Source organism: Tyto alba, unplaced genomic scaffold (assembly GCF_018691265.1).
Source record: "Tyto alba isolate M040663 unplaced genomic scaffold, T.alba_DEE_v4.0 Super-Scaffold_46, whole genome shotgun sequence".
NCBI classification, from domain to species: Eukaryota; Metazoa; Chordata; class Aves; order Strigiformes; family Tytonidae; genus Tyto; species Tyto alba.
This window is the reverse complement of record NW_024881322.1, coordinates 11,807,834-11,831,892: the sequence shown is the minus strand read 5'-3', so window position 1 is coordinate 11,831,892 and position 24,059 is coordinate 11,807,834. Positions and strand designations below refer to the sequence as shown.

Sequence of the window (24,059 nt, the reverse complement as noted above, 5' to 3'; positions counted from 1 at the left end):
CCCTGTTAACTACCACCCCGTTTACTTGCTCGACAAAGAAAAAAAAAAAAAATTTAAGCGTTAGACAGCTATTGTGCATTATGCACCAGAACTATATTCGCCGAGTAGAAAATGATAACCTTCTAAAACGTGGGGTGCAGTTATACAGCCAAGGGGCAGAGAAATGCCATTTTTAAGGTAGAAATTATACATATAGGGGAAAAACATCGCCGCCGGAGCAGCAGCCCGCCCTTTCGGGGAGGCCCTGCGTGTGCCCGCAGCTGCCGGGAGGCGTCGGGCCGGTGCCCGCTCCTCGGGAAGGGGGGGGGGGGGGGGGGTGAGGAAAAAAGGAGGAAAAAGGAGAAGGGGGGGGGGGTTGGGTGCCCTTCCCGCGCTCCCTGCCCAGCGGCGTGGCGCGGGCGGGGGTCGGCGAGTTACCTCATGCTGTAGGCACCGGCTCCCAGCTCCTGCCCGATGCCGGAGAGGCTGGCGTCGAAGTCGTGCACCAAGCCGGACTCGATCACTTCATCCATCTTCAGCACCCACGCCATCTTCCACCGCTTCCAACCCCCCCCCACCCCCCCCCCCCAAAAAAAAAAAAAAACCTCCCCTCCCCTCCGCGCTCCCGCGGGAGGAGCCGGACGGGGAGGAGCCGCTCAGCCCCGGAGCCTCCGCCGGGAGGGAGCGTGGGGCTGAAGGAGGCGGAGGGGGGGGGGGGGGGTGCGGGGAGCGTGTGCGAGGAAGAGGAGGGTGAAAGAAGAGGGGGGAGCAGGGGGAGTCCGCGTTCAGTCCCGGGGGGGCCCTTTCCCCGCGGCGCGACCAAAGCGCGGGGTGGCCCTCAGCATCCTGCGCTCGCCCGGCCGCTGCGGGGGGCTGCGGGCCGGGGGGGCGGGAGGGCGGCCGCCGCTTCCTCCTCTTCCTCTTCCTCCTTCTCCGCCGCCCGAGCTCCGACCCAGCCCAGCGGCGCCTCCCGCCGCATCATTCGCGACCCCGGGGGGGGGGGGTGGGGGGGGTGGAGCGGGGAAGGCGGCGGCGGCAGCACGCACCGGGGAGGAGCCGCCCGCCCAGCCTCGCGCGGCTGATTTAACGGCCGCCGCGGGCAGCCGCGCGCCCGCTCGCGGCGTCAAAACCCCCCCCCACCCCCCACCCCCTCCGCCCGGGCTACAGCGCGCAGCGCCTCCGCTCACGCCAACATGGCGGCGCCTGCCACCCACCCACCCCCCCCCCCGCCGGGGACACCCATTGGGCGGCCTCGGCCCCAGGGCCCAATCAGAGGAAGAGCGGGGAGGAGTGACGGGGGGAAAGCGTAGCCAATGAGCGGGGACTTCCTCACGCGAGGCGACGTCAGAGGGTGACGCGCTCCCCGCAGCCCCACCCCAGGGGCGGTGCCGGCAGGCGTTACCCGGAAGCGGAAAGGCGGGAAGGAAATGGCGTCAGTGCCGCCGCCATGACCTCGGGGTTGGGGGGGCGGCTTGGGTGGCTCAACCTTTAGAGCGCGGGGAGGGGGGAACCTATCCTAAAGAAGCCAAACACGTCACGGCACGAAACACTGATTCACAGTTTTCAGGAGTAAGGGGAAACTGAAGCCAAAAAAAAAAAAAAAAAAAAGACACCCTGCAAGCACGCGAGGCAAAATAATACGTCATGTCTAGCGTACTGCCCAACATCCACCATAAACGCTTAACTTGAGAAACAAAATCTCCACCCAGCGCCCTGGGCTCAAAACTGTCCAGTTTTGTGAGAAGTGCTGGCGAGGGCGCGGGGGGGCAGCTGCGGGCGCCGGCTACGCTTCTAATAAATAATTCTCCCTGGCGAGGAGGACCTGGCTATTGGAGAGGACAAGGAAGAACTGGAGTTGCCAGTGGTTGAGATTATAATCCTGTCCCCTCTGGTGATAAAATACTTAGTCCGGTGGGGGGGTGCTACTAGAGTAAAAGTAACCCAAAGCTTCATGTAAAGAAGCAGTCTCCAAAAATCTCAAATGTTAATAATTCAGAGGATAGTTAAATAGTTTTACAAGAAGTTGCATTAAAATGATACATCCAGTGAGCAAAGTACAGAACAACACTGGGGCTGTAAAATGTATTTTGATAATATATGCTTTAAGCACAATTGCACTAGTTTTTCAAAAGATGCAGGTCAGAAACGCCCTGAATACTAGCTGTTGGTCAAAATGTACATACAATGTCCTCAAAGAGAAGCACACAGAACATGATTTATGATTTTTAAAGGCAGTTTGTAAGTTACGTCTGCCAGCTTCTCCAGAAAATGTTGCTAGTGGTTTTGCTGCTGTAAGAGTTGTTTGCCTGTCTGTTGACAGATGAACAATTCATCTGTATATAAGAGGAAGCTTGAAAAAGTGAAATGAATGAAGAGGGCAGGGGCTTACGGGCAAGTCACTAGCACAGGCACTTGCTACCAAGTTACAGCGTTTAGTGAGAATTGAAATTAACACAGGCAAAATAGCTCTTTTAAGCCTGACAAACTGACAACAATACCGTCCATTTATTTATTATTACGGCAGAAATATTTGTTAGCACTTCCGAAGCTGGTAACAACACAAATGATGGCATTAATTAATTTTAGTGACTGTTACGGGATGTTTATGACCCATTTAATAAATCAGTGGGCATTACTGAGTCTGCAACAGTATTCATTATTCAGCATAAAAAGTTAGCCTAAACGCCTACCATTAAAGAATTAGAGTTTAAATTGGGAATTCAGACCTCACCTTAAGCAGACATTTGTAGCCATGAAGTGGACTTTAAAAAAGTAAGGTAGCATAGGTAACACTAAAAACCATTTTTGTAAGTGCTACAAAAGAAAGTGGTGGTTTGTGGAAAACTAGAAGTAGTGCACTTTCTGCTTCTGACAGTCAGAGAGATAAGTTAAGACAGGATCCAAGACCAGAGAAGCCAGATGCAAGTATGATTTATGCATAGCAAAACTGGTTTATCTGCTTACTATACTTACATTAACATAGCTACATAGCAGTTACAAGATCATAAATTTAGGATTTTTATAATGGGAATTCTTTTCTTTTGACATAAATGCCAATCTCTGGTGAGGGTATCTTGAGTGGATACAGTCCTTTTGCAGTTCAGTCCTTAAAAGCTGGGTAAAGCTTCTCCACGATAATCAAACTGACTGTTAGTATTTTTGAAGATGTTATCTTTAGCTATTTTAGGACACAAAGTGCCCTTTTTCTCTTAAAATATGAATATGGCAGCGCCTACATTTTTCTTTAGCATTATTTGTATCCCTGGCTAATTTACAACAAATTTTCTGTAGAGGTTTGTGGTGTTTGTTTTTTGTTGTTTTTCCAGTACAGGCCAAGCGATGCGTTTCTGTCTTTGGGGCAGGTTCCCTGATCAGTCCCGTTCTCCCATCGCCCGCCGAGGATCAGCAGTGCTCACAAGCCACTTGCCAGCCAGACCTACCCAGCTCCAACGTAGGGAGCTGTGGCTTCAGTGCAAATCAACCTCAACCTCTCGTTTTTGTAATTGTGATGCAGTGTTCTCAACTTCTGCCAAAAGAGTTTAAAAACATCTTTAGGCAGATAGTGATTAAAAACAGAAACCTTGAAAACAAACATTTTTCTATTCTATTTTTCAGTTTTTACACTAGCCTGGTCATTTTTTCCGTATCTTTTTTATTTTTAATCCTAATTTTCCTGCTAGTCTTCCCATAATTGACTAAAATGACTGGAAAAAAATGTCACGCTTTTGATGCTGTCTGTATTCCACAGAAAACTAGCGTAGATCTAACCAAATAGGAACCATTGAAAATCCACATATGGTACGTTTTTTATGCCCTTTTCCTAATGAAATTCCTGTTCTGCAACATGGACAATGTAAGCCCCATGCAGAGTCCCACAGGTTAGGCACATGAGCCTGTTTTGAGGATGAAATTGCAGAATTTGTACCTAAATTGTGAAATACTTATCAGTAAGTCTGAGAGCAGAGGCTGTGGGACAGAGAAGACCCTGTCACACTTTATAGAACGATGCTACTTTCCTCCTGGCTCCCACCCAAGCTTTGCCTGCGTGAAACACTTGAAACTTCCAACCTGCCTGGTGGAGTTCTTTAGAACAGGAATTAAGCATTCTGAGATCTGAAATTGCTTCTCTAACCCTCTGAGCAGGCCAAATCCTCACATCTAACCTGTCAGAAACGACCTTCCCCGTGGCCCTGCCATTCCCTTTCCGCATGTCCCCGTCACCAGAGCCACCAACTGGAACTGGAGACTTTCTGTAAAGGAGAGCAAGCGCATGCAGCGGGAGCCTGATTTTGCAAATATGTCTGCATAAATGTGTTCTAAGTACAGTTTTACTGGGACATGGGAGTAAGGGTCCTGGGACGCTCCTTCCTCCATCTGCTCGTCACTAATGCCGGCTGGCATCCTCCCCTGGGGTCGACTGCTGTCTGTATAAGCCTTACAGGTATTCAGACACAGGACTAAGGGTGAAGCACTGAGGACAGAGCCAAGAAACTCGATGATTATGACCAGACTGAAGCCTAGTGCCTGGACTGGTCTGTATTCTTTCTTTCTGCTTATGGTAGTCAGTCTCCATCTTGGTAGCTCCTGTACACAACCCTTAATTTATGGAAGCGCCCCCCCTCCACGTTGTATTTCAATACCAAAACACAGATGCGTGCTGCCATCCAAACCTAAAGGCTCAAAAGTGTGTGGGAAGAGTAACTCCAGAGAGACTCTGAGGTAAAGGTGGGGAAACGGAAGCAAATACAGGGAAACAATGAGGAAAGACAAGGACATGGTGAAAACGGGCCTTGAGAGAGCATGGCCCTGAGAAGGCTGGAGAAGATGGGGGCTGGAGGTGCGAGTGGACATCCTCACTTTCCCTTGCTCTTTGGTTCCTTTTGCACCAGGAACCGTGCACGTTCTTATTGTTAACAGGATGGCAGCAGGGAACTCCCACACCCAGTCTGCATTTCTGGCTCACTGCTTGAGTCAACAGCGACAGCGCTGTGCTCGCTGAGTACTTGTGTTAGCCGACCCCAGTTTCAAATCACCCTGACCTTTGTACTGAAATGGGTTGACTTTATAAAACTCCACTGTGGCTTCATTAATTTCACACTTCGGAAGCCAAATATAGCCTCAATTCCTCTGCTTTTTTTAAACATAAAATTGTACACATTTCTAATAAAAGCATGCTACACGACAATCCTACAAGAGCAGAAGTAATGTTGTGATAGAGCAGTAGGTGTGAGACTACCAACATACAAAAAAGCCATGTCAAGGTAGATAACTAATCACTATCATGTTTACATACATTGTATTTGGCCAAAAGTAATAACCTAAAGTTTAATACAGAGAGTGAACCACATTATAAATTGAAACTCAGTTAACATCAACATGATCTGGAATCTATGAGCCCAGCTCTTGTCAAAGCATAATAATTTTTAATTATAAGAAAAATTTGAATACTGTACACAAATAATATTTTAGTCATGAAGAGGTAATGTAGGTTCATAGATCACGGGAGTACGCTGATGCAATAAGCTACATATTGCATCAGAATTTCAATGCAAAGTGTTTAGCCCACGTGCCTGAACTGATAGGACAAGCAGCCCGTTGTCCTGATCCTGCAGATCAGCTGCGCTTTGGCAGACAATCAGAGTAGATGTGAAACATAAAGGTATTTCTGAGTCTGTATTACTTCATATAAACAGAGTTTTATCTATAGACTGTGAATGTAATTTGGAAGAGAAACAAAAAATTAACACATCTGTGAATATTGTATTAAGCAGTAGAACATCCCTATCCCTGTTACTAGCACACACACGTGGTGGCATCGTTTGTGAAAACTGCGGAGCTACAGTAAAATAAATCTCTACTGCGTTGCCTGTACTGCTGAAACTATTCTCAAAGGGTCTGTGATCACTAGCTCGATTTGAAGGCTTGATCTTGTGAATTAACAAAGGCCATGCAGTCTGCATTTTTATGTGTTAAGCATTATAGTTATTAAAAAATCACCCCCATTCATTTCTTACCGTAGGTAGCTGCTGTTACTGGTGGGATACTGGTGATGGTGATAATGTTCAGGCTGGCTGTGCCAGAATAGCATTTTGGGATGAGTTGAAGTGTTGTGCTCACCTAATAGATGATCGCTGCAGTGATGGGAGAGAGGAAAGAAAAAACAAATTCAGATTAAAGTTGCAGTTGCATCCCTCACAGCTTTACATTTAGCTGCTGCCGGCCAGCTTGCCGGTGCCACGCTTTCCAGAAGAGGCAGGTAGGCTGAAGTCTTGGCTGGTCCCCAACTATTTTCCTGTTCCCCAGCCTCGCTGTGCTGCTCGCTGCTGCCCAGCCGCGAGGTTTTATTGCGACCTGACGCGGGCATGACTGACTGAAAAGAAAAAAAGTGGAATATGTAAGGACGTCTTTAAGGCAAGCAAGATGCCATCTCAGTAGTGTTTAGACTGTAATCCCTTTTGCCTGTTCATTCTGTACGTGCTCAAGTGGCAGGCTACTACAGAGTACAACTTCATAGCTACCTTCTTGCCATTAAAAAAGATTTTTATAAAGCTAATGAAAACACTGTCAGGCTGCAGGAAAAATAGTTACTCCAACACCCACCCACAACACCCCTCACACACACACACTTCAGGGAATATTTAGGAATATTATTTAGCGAATAATATTCGGATGCAAACCAAGTGCTTGGTGCACTCATGTTTCAAGGCCATTTGCTTGCCTGAGTTTGCAGCTAGGATTGTAATAGCTACTTTAAAACACACAAAATAGTACTGGTCGATCATGTCAAGACCTCGACACTCAGAAATAAAGAGAGGCAGACATCCAAAAACCTCATCTGAAAATAGTTACCTGCAGAGGGCACCCATTCTACTTGAAATAGGAAAGACTACAGACAAATAATAGTAGTTTGCTAGGTTTTTTTTGTGGTTTATTTTTTGTTTGTGTTTGGTTGTTGTTGTTTTTTTAAATACCACCCCCACACAAGCACACATTGCTTGTTCCCTGCAGCTCATTCTATAAAAAGATACTTTTAAAAGGTATTGCAATATTGTCACAACATGCAGGCTATGAAAATCAGAATATCAAAGAGCAAGGTTCTGGAAAACAAAAAGGAATTGTTTCTTATTAGGGCGACAGTAATATGCAGCAGTCAAAAAAATGCAAACAAACAATATTGTTGGTCGTTTTTTTTTCATAGCATGAGGCAGTTCTCCTTTAACTTACCATTCTTAACATTAAATAGCACAAACAAAAAGCAAAGGCCAGAGTAATAGTAGAAGAGGAACTGTAAATATGGGAAGAGAAACACACACCCACACGTAACGCTGTCCAGAAAAGTAGACAAGAATTGTAACTGCTGGCTTAGTGGAGAGTTTATTCTCTTCCAGGAAGCACCCGGGCTGCTGTTACCATAGACCTGCTTGTGCACATGAATTGATTTTACCTCCAGCAAGGATGAGAGCTGGAAGAGTCTTTTCAAGGTTATTTTTTCCACTTACATGTCTATAGGTAACTGCATACTCTTAATAAGCACTCCCCTAGCAGAGGTAAAAGGCTGTATTTTTTTAGTAATTAAGTTGATTTCAGTGAAAAAGAGTAAGTATCCTGCTATTCAGTTTGCTCCATCTACTGGCAAGTCATGTAATGAAATCACTCTAATTCCAACCCTAGATTTAGGGTACAGCGCATTCTACTTGGAAGTCCCGTTTCTCTTTGCACTGATTATTCTCAAGAAAAGGACTACACGTCCCTCAAACCACTTTCACAATCTTCCCTTGGGGCTGATATGAGCTTCCCAGATAGTGGGTAGGCATCTGCTTGGTTCTGTGACTTGTGTTTCTATTAAATGGAAAGAGTAGAACCACAGATTCCCCCTGACTTAAAGGGCACAGAGTGGCTCCCACCTCTTCGTGTACCCCACAGAGCTCATATGACTTTAAATGATCCGGCACCTTTTGCTCCCCCAAAGTAGCCTGTTGCTTTTGTCAGATACTGGTTTGCCAGAATGCAGGTGGGAGCACTGCAGTTTTGATCAGTCTTTTCTTGTGAAGTCCAGGAGAGAGCTTGTGAGCAAAAGCAATTGAGATTCCCAAACTAATTAGTAGCCTATTTTATTTTTTATCTCTTTACCTATTATTTATTTGTATCTATATACACATGTATATTACATATGTATGCACTCTTATTTTTCATCTTTAACATAGTAGACTGTTACTAGCCCTTTTAGAATTAATTTTGGTATTTTAAAATGGCACAAACACAACATCTCTTATGTCCTAGATTTGTTCTTATGTTAAGACAGGTAACTTGCTGTAATTGAAAATAACCACCCCAGGGAGCCCAGGCCAGCAGCTGCTGCTGAGACTACGGGCCTGGGTTCACCCCGTATATTGTGAGTGTGGATGGTGAGCAAGAGCTGGTAAGCCTGGGTACTTCAGTTCTCTGATTTCAGTCCTCTCTGGTATTAGCTTGCCCAGGTCTCAGCAAACCTTGGGCCCTGCTGACCACAGTGGCAGGCCATAATAAAATGAAGGTGCCTCACAGAACGTGTGCCCATAAGTATTATGCTTAGACTAAAAATAGCTGAGTCGGTTCTATCCAAAAAGCTACTGCCTGGAGAAGATCAGGTATGTATTAGTAGAGGAGGGTGAAATGATGGAGGCTATCCTGATCTCCATTTCTAAATACCCGCCTCTTATAAAAGGCAGAAGTTCAAGGCGTGTTACAGGCACCTCTCCTGGTGTGCAAACTATTTAAAACTTGAGAGAACGTGGCCACAAAAGCTGGTGCTACAAGTCCTCATATCCCCCTGTGACCACCGTTCCAGATGGTGTGAGAAGCAAAGCAGAACCAAATCTTGTGGAGTTCCATGCAGCAGCACTGTAGAAGAGGAAAATTTGCCTTTCATTTTTTCCTTCCATGGGTTGACAAGATGCTTGACTTACACTCATAGAAACACTGAGTTCCTTGTATGGTAAGTACTAGACAGAACATGGAGGAAGAATGTTATTATTCAAACTGAAATTAAACACTACAAAAAAAAAATAATAATCAGTATTTCTTCTCTTTAGTTTTGACTAATCCTTATTGCATACAGGGTATGGGTAAAACTTCAAGTACAGTATAGCTTAGTTTTTAAAACCCAGATGAACTTCCCAGGTCATATTTAATTCTGCTATTCTGCCTCACGAAGCACTGTGTATTCCCCACACCCACACCTGCTGCCCTTGACTAACCTCTAGACATAAAGGTATGTGGTTACACGGTCTTGCAAGTTTGGGGACAAATAAGGTGAGTTTTTTACCTTGTACTGTTTGTTGTTAAGGGGCTATTTTTGTTTCTTGCTTTATGATCTGCCCAGTAAGTACTAAAACAGATCTCGCAAAGGGGCATTGTCTACACAAACAACAAGACATTATTTATTTAAAACATCTCTTGCTCTCAGGCTTGTGTATGGCATGCAAAGTCCAACCTGAAATTTAAGGTGGGGAGGCTGATGTTTTGCTAATGTGTGGAACGGCACTGAAGTTAAGTACTTCAGCATATGGGGCCTGAAAACTTTAATGGTTGGATTTTTCTATGAGCAGCACCCAAAATGATGAGGTCTCCTAAAGCATCATTCAATTTGCTAATCTTTTTTTATAGTGATCAGACTCCTCACTTCATTTTCCAACTGCCCTTCTGAGAACTGCAACAAATGACCTTAAATACTGGTATTGTAACTGGTTATAGAGGCAGAATGCCATCTTTGATCTTAGCACCTAAAAATTATTCTACAGACAATACCACATGGAAAAACTCTATCAGGTACAAAGTTAAACATTGTAAACTCAGTATCCGCATCAGTTTAAGCTGTGCTGAAAGGACAAAAATATAACAGGCTAGAAATTACTGTTTTCCCAGATTAGAGGCTTTTTGCACTTGTATACCATTAGAGTTACATTTCAAGTGTATTATTTCAGATTTGCAGATAGCTGAAGCATTTTAAAACATGCCAATCTGCAATTCTAATTGAAACAGACACACCCGCTTCCCCTACAGGCTCCCACTGTTTAGACCAATCTGCAATTCGCAGTTTCCTTGTCTTCCTTGGCATTTTAACATGCTAAACAAATTGGGCTAAAAAATGTTTTTTTTTCGGATGCCCCCCTGCCCCACACAGGCAGACCCTCAAAGCCCAGGACAGATGTTGGTTCACTTGCACCAGCGTCTCTGGCAGCAGTCTCAGCCCAGGGTGCTGCCGGGGGACCAGTCTGAGACGGCTCCCCAGTCTGGTTTGTCTGGAAGAGCGATGGGGAGCTCCCACAGGGTCCCGCGTTGGCTCTGCCATGGCCAGAGATGACAAGGTGGTGAGGGAACACCTAACCGGTCTGGCTGACTTTGGAGAACATCTGTCTACCGCGTAACTTCAACCCACGTGTTTGTTTTCACTGGTAGGTACCCTCCTCGGCCAGACGGGCAGCACCCCGGGAACCGAGCCCCTTGTCGAGGTGACAGAAGGGCGTGCAGCGCCGATTTCAGTAGGAGCTTGCAGGGGCCCAGGCCCCTGCGCTGGTGGGCAACAGCAGGATCTAGGAAAGGAAGCAAGCTCAAATGGAAAGCTTGTAAAACTTTGATGCCCAAGATAAAGTTTAGTTACCTTTCTACCTACTGCTAATGGTAACGAGCCTGGCTACAGGTTACACGCTGGCACGTTGCTGAAGAAAGGCATTTTCCATGTTTCACTACTCAGCATTTTTTCCCATCTTACCCCCTCAAATATGCTTCATTAGAATCACTTATATCTACTTACAATACATGAAAAGTTACAGATTTTTTATTTGCTAGAAATGATACAGTTCAAAACTGCTTGCAAAATACCATTTCAAAATTTGCAAGTTACTGTTAAACAGCAATTTACAAACAGTTGGGAATCTGTCCCAGCAGAAATCACTTATTAGCAAGCCTTCCTCAGTGGGGAACTTCTCAGTAATTGCGCTAATTACCCTAAAATCCTATCAGCAAATGAAGAAACTTCTTTAACTGGGATAATCCCAGCTACATAGCTTGGGAACCCTGAGGTTTTAAAATATACTTAAATATACAAACATATACACAATATAAAAAAAAAAAAACAACAGTAATTGAAGTTTGATTTCTTCCACTTGCTACACTAGCACAATTAGTTTCTCAACTTTCCAACACTGCTGAAAATCTTCCGTGTTTTAACAAAAAATATATTTTTTTTTGTGTTTAAGGGAACATTTATAATATATGAAGCAAATCTTTAAAGTATGTGCTTTTAATGAGATAGAAGACTTAATTACAAAACGTAGGGGGGAAAAATATAAGAAGTTTTCTTTAGAGAATGTAATACCACCATTGATTTTCATCTTACCTGGAAGTAGACTGCAACTGCAAAACTAATCAGTTTACTGTTTTAATTGGGAGAAAACATCAGCTTTCTTCCTCCACGTAATCCTCCAGTTCCCAAGCTGCCCATTTATTTATCCCCATCACACTTATGTTTATGGTGTTCTGTGTTTGTGTTTGCCAAGTCCCAGCCTGGCAGTGTGAAAAGTTACCACAACCAGCTGAACCATTCCCACTGGCCTATCACAGGGAGCAACTGTAGCTTAATTCAACAGATTTATTCCTCAAGATTATTTTCTCTTTTATGTTTGTTTTCAAAGGGACAATGTCACATTCAGAATTTGAATTCTTTTGCTGAAAATTAAACCATGAGCAGTTCAGGCCTGCATTCTCAATAGGCTTTGTATCTGGGTAAGTTTGTGAATTTACTCAAAGGTTTAAACATTCATAGAAACTACTAAGAATATATAAGTGTTTCAGGATACAAATGTTTGTTCATTTTGCTCTGGGACTCAGACCACAAATAATAAAAACAACTCCATCTCTTCCAAACTTTATCTTCAAAAACAAACAAGCAACCCAACTCAGGAAAATTCATACGATCAGGTGTCCTTTCAATTTACATTTACTATCCCAACTTCCTTGCCAAGAGAGCTGCACATAATGTGACTCAAAATTCTTTAAAGCAAATGACATCCAAGTCCGAAACATCCAAGATATGCATTTCCTATCCCAATTCTGCATGTAGCTTTCTTTCCTTCTTCTGCTTTTTTCAAGCCCAAGCCCAACCTTTACAAATTACATTTCAGTATTCAAATGACCCATCTTTACATACTATTACAGAGATCATAAACCCTTTCTGAAAGAACAGCAACTTAGAATTGTCTGATTTTCTTCCTAGAACTTTATGCTAATCCACTAGAGAGACCACCTCCAGCAGGAACGTAAGGCATGACTAATCATTGCCTGAATTTAACTGAACTGATGTCTATTTAATAATAGAGGAAAAGAAGACAAAAAGCAATGCAGTGAATCTGGTGACAGGCTGCCATGGAAATAATTTTGTTGCAAATTCTTACACTGCGATGGCTCCATGTAATATAAACAGATTCTATTCGTTACAGCAGCCCCATCTTTGCTGGAAACAGAACTAGTCATATCGTAAGTAAAAGATTAATTTAAATATAGGGCATTTAGATTTTGAATACAAGGGATATCCACACTTAGAACATTTAAAGATGGCTTAGAAGCAAAACTGATGGACAAATATGGTGTAAATATCTTCCTCCCCTGCTACCTGGAGCAAAATTTTTCAGTCATACAGGGGATAAAAAACATCTTTCTTACCAACTTTTGTTTGTACATACAAAAATTAGGTTCACTCAGAATATATACGGTATGTTTCAATTACTTATTTTTTCAGTATGAAATAGCATCTTCAAAAAGATGACAAAGAGCAGTCATCTTGAAATGATACTCTGAAAATAATTATTACCTGTAGAAAAAGCAGGAATAACATACGGGACTACTAAGCTTTGAATTTGTGCAATTTCTTTTAAGTGACCTTTTGTATAATCAAAATGTAAACTACAAGATCGTAGACTGAAAAATATTTTTGAAGTATTAAAAAATTAAAATGCAAACAAACGTACAATGTACAAATAAATGGAATAGTAAACAAGAAACCTGCCTAGATGAAGGAAACTGTGTGTTCATAAAGACTCTATTCAATTTCCAAAAAACATTTTTGTGTAGCATACGTATATTCACAGCATATTCTCAAATGCCCAATCAGATTTAGTAACAAAAGTATATAAAGAAACATCGTTTGGACACACAGAAGTTGAAGATTAAGATAATTTTTTTTTAACCAACGTTGTATCAATCACATTTATAATTTTTCTTATAGCATGTGATCAAATAAAACAGAAAACCAGAATGTATACATTGCTAATTTTCAAAGTAATGTTATGTACATTTTATTGCCAGTATATGCACAATGGTAAGCATAGAACTATAAATACACAATGTAATTAAACAGTTGAAAACAACAAGGATGTTACACATAACAAAGGAAAGAAAGAGATACTATTTTCTTCATGTAGCTGCTAAAAAGGGGTAGCGACGAGTTATGACAGTCTTGGTTTTTTAAGTCTTTACATATATTTCTACAACTTCTCCTCCAGATAAATCTCTGCAACGGCATTGCTTCTTTAACAACTGCATCTTAGCTCCTTCTATTGCATTCACTTCAAACTAAAGTGAAAACAACCTTTCATGTAACTACAAGCATCTGACTTAATTTTTATTCAGTTTTGCTTTTCAGGGTTCCTAGCAAGTAAAGTGTATAAGTAGTTTCTTATGATATTTGGCTGCAATGTTGAAGAATAGAGTTCTGAATACACATTAAGTGATAATTTGGGAAAAAAAAAATAAATTTTTTTCTGTAGATAGTTCTTCCACCGGGTGCCATATGCAGCAGCTCAGTCAAAAATTAGTCACCCTGAAGAGGTAGAGAGAATTTTAGCCTAGCACAGATCATCATCCTTGGCACCGCTATTTTCTCTCTTATCAGGATACACTTTCTACAACTAGACAACATCACAGTCAAAGGGAAAAAAAGTCAGTAAAAAAACAGTTCCACCATTCCTGGGAAGGGCACTGTTTCATCCCAGTTCTTAGTTAATTAGCTTGCTGCTTATATCCAAGACCAGAAAAAAAGAAAACAAAAAAAAAAAGAAAAAAGAAAAAAAGAAAAAATACAACATTTAGGGACACATTTACTTGATCTTTGTTCTCTTTCCATTAACAAGTTCATAAATACAAAGAACCATTATTCACAATAAACTAACTCTTTTTCAAAACTGGAAAACCAAACCCTGGAAATATTTCCACACCTTAATCCAGATGGGTCTTCAGGATACTATTCAAGAAAACCATGCAAATAATTTGGTGCAGCTTTCCCAACTCATCCAAAATATATATTTTTTTTTTTCTTAAATTAAAAGGTGGTAAGATCCATAGCATTTGTAACTATACCCCCTCCCTCCCCATTTAAATTCAGTGCAGAAAATCTTGGTGTTTTTAGGAAGGTAATGAATAAAGTTTTCTGCACTGCTGTCATAAAATCCCATGTGAGTTACAATACAAGACTACTTGTTCCAGCAATTAGGTTGAGAGGCAACATTCTAGTGATAAAGATAAATACATACTGAGCATGCTTGGGCAGAGCACTCCATTCCGAAGCATCCTGCTTGAAGAACGAAAGGTGACAAGGATGGTTCACGTCCATCAAGTGACCATTAACTCTGCTGCTGAGAAGCAGGCTGCTGCGCGACCACCGGGTCAGCACTGCTCCCCTGAAAGGGCTGGCTTCCACCGAGAGAGGTACTGCTTGTACCAGTCCTCCACTGCGCACGCTAAATTCTTATTTATGCAACAAACATACAACCAATGAACAATATCACTTTTACAGAACTGGATCAATCCAGCTTTTTTTTTTTTTTTTTTTTTTATAGGCATATTTCTCAATCTCCAGAATATCCCAAACAAGCTGTAAATAAGACGATGAACCACCACCACAGTGAACAAGTCTCACTGCAGTTCAGACTAGTTCAGCCTTGTTTCACATCACTTCTTGTTTCTAGTGAAGGACATGATACTGAAACAAAATAGCAGTAAAAAAAGTAACATTATCTGCAGCTGAATAAAAGCAACAGAATTTGTATTTTAACTTCTGAAGCTTAAAGCATACCTTTTTAATTATCATTAAAAAAAAAAAATCTTTTTTTTTCTTAATACAGTAACACTGGCAAAAGTTAATGGGAAGACACAGAGGATTGTGAACAGGATAACTGATGGATTAGGTTATTTTAGATTTTATTCTGCTTTGATCAACTGATGTTAATACTGTTTCTCCTTGGATTTGGAATAATTCTATTGCAAGAGTCACATGCAGGCTGAGGACAGCCATTGGTTAAATGAAAAAAACCAACCAAACAAACAAAAAAAACCCAAAACAAAACAAAAGGGAAAAAAACAAACAAACAAACAAGAAAAAAGTTCCAGAAGTTGTATGTAAGGATTTTCCTTTCACTGAAGAGGGCCTTGCCCTTGCTTTAGGAGACCTGGTTAACTCTTGTCAGCTTCATTAGCTTTGTCCAGACATATCTGCTGTTGTATCCCCTGGTCCAGAGCCTGTTTGTGCACGTTTGATGTAAAGGTTCAATAATTTCATCTGCAAATTTAATCCAGAAATTCACTTTGTTTAGTATTTGCAAACTGTACAGACTACAGCCATGGTACAACAAAGGAGACATTAAACCATTTTCTTTTCCCCAAAAGCAAAATTGTATTTTACACAGCTGATTCAAAGGTAACATACTTGCCAATGAAAACATCAAGCACAGCAAAATTTGTCACATGGAAACTGCTCAAGCTTCTTTAAGGATGTAAAGAAGAGAATGATCTAAGGTAGCTAGATTAAGATAGATGGAATATTTTTCTCAAATTACAATGCTGTTCTAAATAAGGTACTTTTTTTTTCCCTTTTAAGTTAATGCTGAGCTTTTAAGTCTCTAGTTACAAGTTGTTGATTCTGGTGCTTACTAAAGCTTCCAATACTGTCTAGAATCACATTCAACACAATCACTGCCAGAGAGTATTTTTAAGATATAACTGTCTTATTGAAAGATATACAAAATTAATTCTCCTGTTTTATTCTCAAGGACAAAGAGATTCACAATTAACATACAGCTGTTCGCATGCAAAAAACAGTCTGTAAGAGATGTCAATAAAAGCATGAATATCCTGAACCAAAAAGGACCACAGACTGATTACTAATATTATTATTTCAAATCAGAGGTATTGACAGGACTGATGAAAAAAAAGCAACAAGGAGTAAGAATAAATAAAACTGCTGTATGTAACATCTACATATTACATTCATATTTTCTGCTTTCCACTCAGAATTTACATGAAAAACAAGACAAATACTGATAGGAAAAGCCATGCTGAGTACAGCCACTAGCACTACTATTGGGGATACAACCAGTAACTAAATCCATTAAACAGCAGTAAAAAGCCTAATTTAGTATTTATCTTAATGCTAAAGTTTGTACACTTGCATAAAGAGAGATCTATGGATTTCCAGTTCTGAACGGTTCATGATGATGTTCTATTAACCCTTGGAGAGTTTCAGTAGCCCTGATACTATCATTCAAGTATATACTTTTATGAAACTTTCTGGCAATTACAACCAAAATGAAAATGCATACATACACTTAGGAACCAAGATTTCTTTAAATGGTATCTTTTACTTACTTTGCTGCCAGTGAGTTGACTGAGATGTGGTTTTAGTTCATCACCAATTACTGCATGAATGGCTACAAGGCAGAAAACACATGCCTTACGAACACTGCTCTCTGAATTATCATAACCCTAGAAAGCAATAAAATTAACATTAATACCTTATCAGTTAATGATTAAAAGCCTCAGAAAGCTATTTACTTATTTACTACAATAAATACATTGAAGTCTACAGTAAATTAATGCTAGTGTAGCCCAACGAAGCATTCCAACAAAAAAACAAACATGCAAATATAGAGCATGCACTTAAAAAGCAGGCTTCTTATTAATCACCATTGATAATCATTTTCCAGAGTGAAATTAAAACCCACACAACAGTGTTCATAAGTTACACTGAAAACAGAGCTGCTGTCATACAACAGGGAAGTACCTAAGAGAGACTGTTCTAGATTATAAAGATATTTACTTAAAGCAGAAGACCATTCAATTTAGAGCTTCCTTACTCTGAAAGAAGTTTTCTCTTAACAGCTAAAGATACTTTTGTTAACTCCCATCTTGTTCCTTAATGATTTTTGTTTGTTTTGCCACTTGACTAGTACCCATGCCTGGCTGTCTCTCTCACACCTCCTTCTCAGAGGGGCCCTTCTCTGCCTGTACCTTCCTGCCCATGTATGACTGAGTCACACCCATTAAAGACAGAAATCTGCAGCATGCTGCTGTCAAACTCAGAAAATCCTTTATCTATCACACAGAAATTAATATATCTTAGCTCTTGATAAGGTGGGAAAGAATTTATTTTTAAAGACAAAGGAAGAGAAGCCTCTGATATCCTCCTCATTTTATTAAACCTTCCCCAATCAACTGCTTCTTTCCTCTTGCCTCCCCCAAATTGCAAGTGACAAAACCCTACAATTATACACAAATACAAGGTGGACAATTTCAGACCAAATGATTCCAATTTGGAAAACAATACAAACAACGAAAAAACCCAACTATCTTAGAACTAAAAGTATCTACCAAGCTTAACTATAATCAGTACTTTATATCCTACCAAGATTTCCTTTGAGATCTAACCATAGTTATAATTTAGCTACCAGCCAATCAAAGAGTTTGTTCCCATTATCTGAGTTATTTTGAATCAAAGCAACCATCACCTATCAGACAACTAAAATCCTTCAGGAGAGCCAAGTGAGATACTATTTTTAAAAAGTCTTTGCAATTCTCACATATACAGGTTTTTTTTTTTGTTTGTTTGGTTTTTTTTTTTTTTTTTTTTTTTTCCTTTTCTTTCTTCTCTCCTTACCTGTATTAGACCTGGTACGATCTCTGGTAAAAGCTGAGTAAGAGTTTCTTTAGATACTCTTTCTATGACTTTCGTCTGCATTTTGATTGCAGCCAGATTAATGGGGTAATCTGCAGTTTGGATAATGGGACAAAGAACTTTGATGCACTGATCTGGGCTAATGGAAGTGGCCAGCATGGAAGCAGCTTCTTCAGCAGATCTCACCACCTATTGAAAGAACAAGTAAAAGATGTAGGAAAATTATTTACAAGAGACTGTTACTATTGTCTATTATATGGCAGTAATGGTCTTGAGCATAAAAATTTCCTACCAAAAACTCCATGGTATTGCAGAAACATGGGAATGAAGAGGCCTTTGAAAATCTGTTCACAGGATTCCAACTGTTGGGACATACTTCCCTAAAAACAACTCTTTCTATTATTCTGCGGCTCATCTATGTCCCTGGCAACATGCTTACCAGTTTTTCAAACCTGCTTGTTGAATTGGATCTGAAATGTCTATTCTGCAATACTCTCCAGCTACACACTGAAGTATCATCACTGCTGTGTATCTGTAATTCCTTGTGTCGTCATCTGTTATTTCTCATTAGGTCAGTGATCACTGACAAGACATGTTTTCACATTCATCTCAAAAACATGTTTAATGACATGCCTAGATTGCTACTTCTAGAAGCCAATCTAGCTGTTTTTTCCTCCCTTCTGAGTTTGAAAGAAACTACAAGAGACAAGCCTGAAGAATATGCAGAGCAAGCAGAACAAGAGTAATTAGGTAGGAAGTCAATAGGTACAGAAGGTCAGGATACAACATGGGCACAAGAGAGAAAATTCACATCTGATCCTCATATTGGTGCAGCTGGGTGTCTGCCATCTAGGAAAACAGACTGCTGTACAAAATCAGTGGTTTGTACATCAGTGGTGTAAAAAAAACCTCTATAACTGTTTCTCTCCATCGTTGTCCCCTGTACTCTCTCACTTGTATACATGAAACCGAGAGAAAAAAGCACAGTGACAAGGAAAGATGGGGACAAGACAGTGTAATAAATAGAGTATATGAAACAAACCAAGAGAAATGAGTATCAGAGGAGCGACAAAAGTAATTGGCTGGGGTAGAGCCAATTTTCTTCATCTCCCCCCCCAACCTCCCTGACTGGGGTTAAACCGTGACAGCCAGGAACTGCTGTCAGACTTCAAAACCTGGAGCCCACAGTAAGTTCCATGCAGAGCAAGTGCCCCTGCATGGGGAGGGCAGGGAGAAGATGTAATCATTTAATATCAAGCGTGGATTCTTTCCACAGCATCAGCGACACCGGCATGAACTGTTTCACACGGGGGTGGTTACTGTATTTGTGTTTCTAGTATCTACATCCATTATTCCTCGTTGTGCGTGCATGCATCACAAATACTTCTGAGTGAGATCACGGTTATCCTTCTACTTCTGAATCCCCTCACTTTTCTGGTAACAACCAACTCCTCCCCTTGATATGTTCCTGTGTTCTCCCCTAAGAGCATCCGAAGCCGTGCTCTTGAATGGCGCAGAGTTGGCTAAAAGTGGAAAGTGTTGACAACTCGTTGCCATGCTCAGTCCCATCTCTCAACCATGAACCTTAATGAAATCCAAAAGCTTACTGTATGGCTCTAGGACACCTACATTTGGCTTAAGATGTCATATAAGGAAAAAAAAAACTCCCCTCAGTTATTCCTTGAAGAGCTGTAACAATGCATCATTGGTTACTATGTCCTCTTTGACAGCACCCAAGGCAACTGTTATTAGGGCTGATAAGAAGCATTTGAGAGCTTATAAAACTGCAGTTCTTTTTTTTTCTTGTATACCCGTGTTAACTAATAACAGCTAAATGCTTGATTATTAAACAAATTACTTGCTCAGTAAGATCTGACTAATTTCTCAAACATTTTTTAGACAGCTGTTTCATTTTGTAATAACTTGTCGTAACCTCAAACAGAATAACCGATTACTAACCTCCTTATGAGGATCCTTATGCGCTTCCAGGGTCTTCATGATTGTGAGCTCTGCATAATTCTTAAACCTTGCTGGCTGGTTTCTTAGAATTTCTCTTAGAACTTTCAATGCCAAAGCTCTAATTGCATGCTAAAGATTTAATATTAAAATAAATAAGTTATGTATCATCTTCAAACAGACATACGTTTTCCCATTTGTTCAGAAGCTGGAAGAGTATTTGATAAGGGCAAAATATCAGATTACGCTCTTCGCATACATACGGTACGAACCTAGTGTTAACAAATAAAGCCAGGAAAAAAATCTTCTGTTTCTTGCTCTTCTTGATCTTTTTTTGCAGATAATTCCATTGGCAAATCATAAACATTTTGCTAACCTGAGTTATTTACACTACCCAGAGGTTGCTGCAAACAATTTTATTCTTCACAAGTGCTGATAAAACCTTTAGCATCACATTATGCAAATATATTTTTGATTTTTTTTTACGAATTTTTAGTTATTTAAAATAAAAAGCAACTGTTGGTGTCTTTTGATCCTCAGTAATTTCAAAAACATGGCCCTTGTAGAGAACAACTACACAGAACTCAAGTCTCTTCACAATGACCGTTACTGTATTTTAGAAATATATTTCTAAATGCTTTGCCACACACAATGTTTTGATATTCTGGATTCCACCAGGGGCTGTTAAAGATAAGCTTTGGATCCCAGTGAAAAATGTTTCATTTAGTCTATCCTGGAGTACTTGAGAAGGTAAGTATTACTGATGCCCTTTTCACCATCAGGGCACTCGAGCTTCATGACATTTTTGTATTTTCAGAGTTTTTTGTTTTTCAAGACTAACTGAAACGTGTGCCCGTCCTGCAACATATACACATTTCAAAGATACTGAAAGTAAACCAAGTGCTTTGTTAACATTCTTAACTGGATTAATCTGAATTTACCTCTTTATCTCCAAGTGTTTCAAGCAGCAAAAGTAGTATTGTTTTGAAGTGCTCATCCCAAACACCAAAAGATTCTTCCTGAGTTAACCTCATGAGCTCGTACAGGGCAGCCTTTCTTTCCTCGACTCTCTCATTATGGTTTGATAACTCTTTCAGTAACTCTGCAACCAGATCAGAATGGTCCATAGGAGGCTCTGCCAAAAAGGAACACATTAACACAGCTTTCAGATCACTGCAAATAAATATTAGGGCCTGCTGTATAACTGAAGGATATTTTCTAGGATGGCTAGCTGGCTTTCTAGCATGCTTTTATTTTCTTCCCCAAACTTGTCTGCAAAAATCACAATTTGGCTACGACATTTTCAGTTCAGCCAACATTGCTGAACAAGGTTACCATCACCAAAAAAACCCCTACAATGATATTGCAAACCCTCCCTGTCAGCTAGTTTACTGCAACAGTTTTTAGGCTTGCAATACCCAAAATGGTAAGTACTCTGCATCCTTTAAAATCTGACCTATACACAAAGTGCCTTTCTGATATGACCCTTCCATCCAAGACAACAAATCTGTCTTTTCTCCATTAGTATTACAGAATTGCTTAGACTTTTGCAAACCATGGTTCCCCAGCAATAGCTAGGCTGTTAACACAAATAAGGAAAAAAATAAATGCACAAGAATGGTGCTTGGTACAAACTAGCTGAACTAGAGCAATCCAAGGCCACAGAGATTCCTGTCAGCAGTCATTATAAGAGGCTCTGGATTTCAGTTTTGGTTAGAGAGGATTCCATGATGATGGGAAAACTCATTAGTAACACAACCCACATTTGTAAACACTGAAATGCAAACGGAGAGATATACAAACAGTCATGAAACGTAAAAATGTTCTTAATAAAAATTACGTATCAAGTCGTTGCCTTTATTCCATCATCAAGACCAATTTAACTTTTAAGTAAGAAAAGCACATAGCTTCCATCTTTGCACTGAGACTTTTAGATAAATTAACAGAAACACACTTTTTTTTTTCCCCTGGAAAAAGGTTGGAAATATTGACATAAAATGCAAGTGTTCCTGCATTGCATCTTTCCTAAAATTATTCCATTTATTAACACGTGAAATACTTTCTCCATAAAAAATTTATTAGATCATATACTGAGAAACCACAGCCCTTGAACATGTTATATTACTGTATTCAACACTGTAGCTTATAAATGCTGTAACAAAGCACCTGTACAAAGAAAGAAAAGCTGTATCAAGTATCTTAAAAATCACATATCAGTTACCTTAAAAATCACACTGCTTTTGAACCCAACATTCCAAACCTTTTTTTGTAAACGCTTCTACTGCCTCTGTATTAATGCACGCTTTGCAGACTCTCTAAATGGATCATTAATGTTTGCCTAAAGGATAGGCTGGAATTGCATTATGTGACTGATTAATTAGTACAGATGAGCAGAATGGACAATTACTTTTACAAAACCAAAATCATTACTTTTATTACCAGACCTATTACACTTGTTCTACCAAACTGTGAGGATTACAGCTATAGTAAATCCTATTTTGGGGAATGCATATTGACACATAATTATCAAAACTACCCATATCTGTTTGAATAAAGTTATTTTCACTGTGGAAGTATCAGAATGAAAAAAGTGGCAACTTGAACATATGGAGGGAATGCGTAAAGAGAGGAAAAGGTAGCAGCCATGTCCAAGCAGGAATAAGGGGAGGAAAGAAGCTGGAATTCCTGAAAAACATGAAAACAACCAAGAAGGAGATGGCTTCACAGCCTGTATTTTCCATTCCCCTGTATGAGCAGCCAGAGTTTCATTTCCAAACATTCTCCAGGTAAGAATGGAGAAGTGTAAAAGTCATCATATAAAAGTCTGCTCTCAAAATTTCTTTTTCAGAAAGAAAACAAAACACACATGGGGAGGAGCAGATGCAACTCCTTCATCTGAATGAAATAAAATATACATTATAGATATAAATATTTGATGAAGAACAGCTATTTTTAAACTAAACAATTAATATCCTTTTGACAGGATAAACAGTGAAAAGGTTAAAAGGGAACATGCAGGTATGTCCTGAATTTAGTAAAGATTTTCCTACTGCCACCAATAGCATCTTAGCACAGAAACTATGCAAACATGGCAGTCAAAAAAGCCAACGAGGAGGGTGCAAAACTTGATGAATCATTTGCAGGGTGACTGGACTATGAACAGCTTTCTATTAATCTAGGAGGACATGAGTGATGGTCCTGCTCAGATCCGTGCGGAGTCTGGTTCTGTTTGAGGCTTTTGTTGATGCTATTGAAGGAATATGGAAACAACTTATAAAATCTGCAGATGATATTAATTTAAGAGCAGTTGCAAACATACTGAAGAACACCATAAAAATGGAAAATTATCACGATAAATCAGAGCAATGGTCTGAAAAAAAAAAAGATGGTAAACGTAAGGCAAGACACAGAAGCAGAAACCTTAAGCTCATATACAAAGTGACAGGTAAAAAGAAAGATGTTTGGAAAACACAGTCCATGAAGTAAGCTAAAATAAATAACACTGGTTTTCAACCAGAGACTGTGGACTGCTTTTAAGGAGTGTGGAAAAGACTTAGCCAGGTTTCCCTATGCCTTGGAGAAAGAGCTTCTCCCTTGGGAAGAAAAAAAAAAAAAACAAAACCAAACCAACAGCTGCCAGTGGTTGGAAGATTTAGGCTGTTACTCTGAAAACGTTTTTGCTGTAAGAGAGGCCGAACACTCAAATGACCACGTGGGGTACACTGTGGCACCTCCTCCACCGGAAATTTTCAACTGTTAGACAAACCATCTGCAGAATACACATTCATGCCTCGGTGCTGCTGACAGGACTGCATGAGCAGCTACAGCTTTCCTGCCTAGCCCTGTATTTCCACATCTTTCTCCCAGTAACACATGGGAGCATAGCTGGGAGTCCACTAAAAACAGGACTTTGTATCATTAACAGGCAGCAATTCTGTGGAGTTTCTGAAAATTAAAATCTAATGTTCAACAAGCGCTTCAGATTTATGGGAAAAGCATTCAACTCCTAACTGAGAAATTGTAGGCACAAAGTATTTTGCCAAGAGTATCTTTTTTTTTTTTTCATGCAGACTTTTTCAAAGTTATCTTAGAATAAATTCTAAAAGTAACACACAAATGACAGAAAGAACATGATGTAACTAGA

At 40.3% G+C, this 24,059-nt stretch overlaps 2 protein-coding genes across 35 annotated transcripts in view; both read right to left on the bottom strand.

The window, feature by feature from the left end:
* The window catches only part of UBP1 (upstream binding protein 1), a 43,127-nt gene extending 41,947 nt beyond the window's left edge, over positions 1 to 1,180 (bottom strand). For 2 of the 3 annotated variants that reach the window (XM_042806566.1, XM_042806567.1), the window contains exon 1: positions 418 to 1,180. In XM_042806566.1, coding sequence (XP_042662500.1) covers positions 418 to 530 — 113 coding nt within the window. In that variant the 5' untranslated portion in view covers positions 531 to 1,180. The remainder of the gene's footprint in view (positions 1 to 417) is intronic. The other variant, XM_042806568.1, reaches the window with a different exon arrangement.
* A 10,692-nt stretch (positions 1,181 to 11,872) lies between these two features.
* Positions 11,873 to 24,059, bottom strand: part of CLASP2 (cytoplasmic linker associated protein 2) — a 152,943-nt gene continuing 140,756 nt past the window's right edge. For all 32 annotated transcript variants that reach the window (XM_032997385.2, XM_032997384.2, XM_032997387.2 and 29 more), the window contains 5 exons: positions 20,857 to 21,050; positions 19,919 to 20,047; positions 17,942 to 18,148; positions 16,654 to 16,770; positions 11,873 to 15,568 (listed from right to left, as the gene is read on the bottom strand). In XM_032997385.2, the coding sequence (XP_032853276.2) occupies positions 15,482 to 15,568; positions 16,654 to 16,770; positions 17,942 to 18,148; positions 19,919 to 20,047; positions 20,857 to 21,050 (734 nt within the window). In that variant the 3' untranslated portion in view covers positions 11,873 to 15,481. The remainder of the gene's footprint in view (positions 15,569 to 16,653; positions 16,771 to 17,941; positions 18,149 to 19,918; positions 20,048 to 20,856; positions 21,051 to 24,059) is intronic.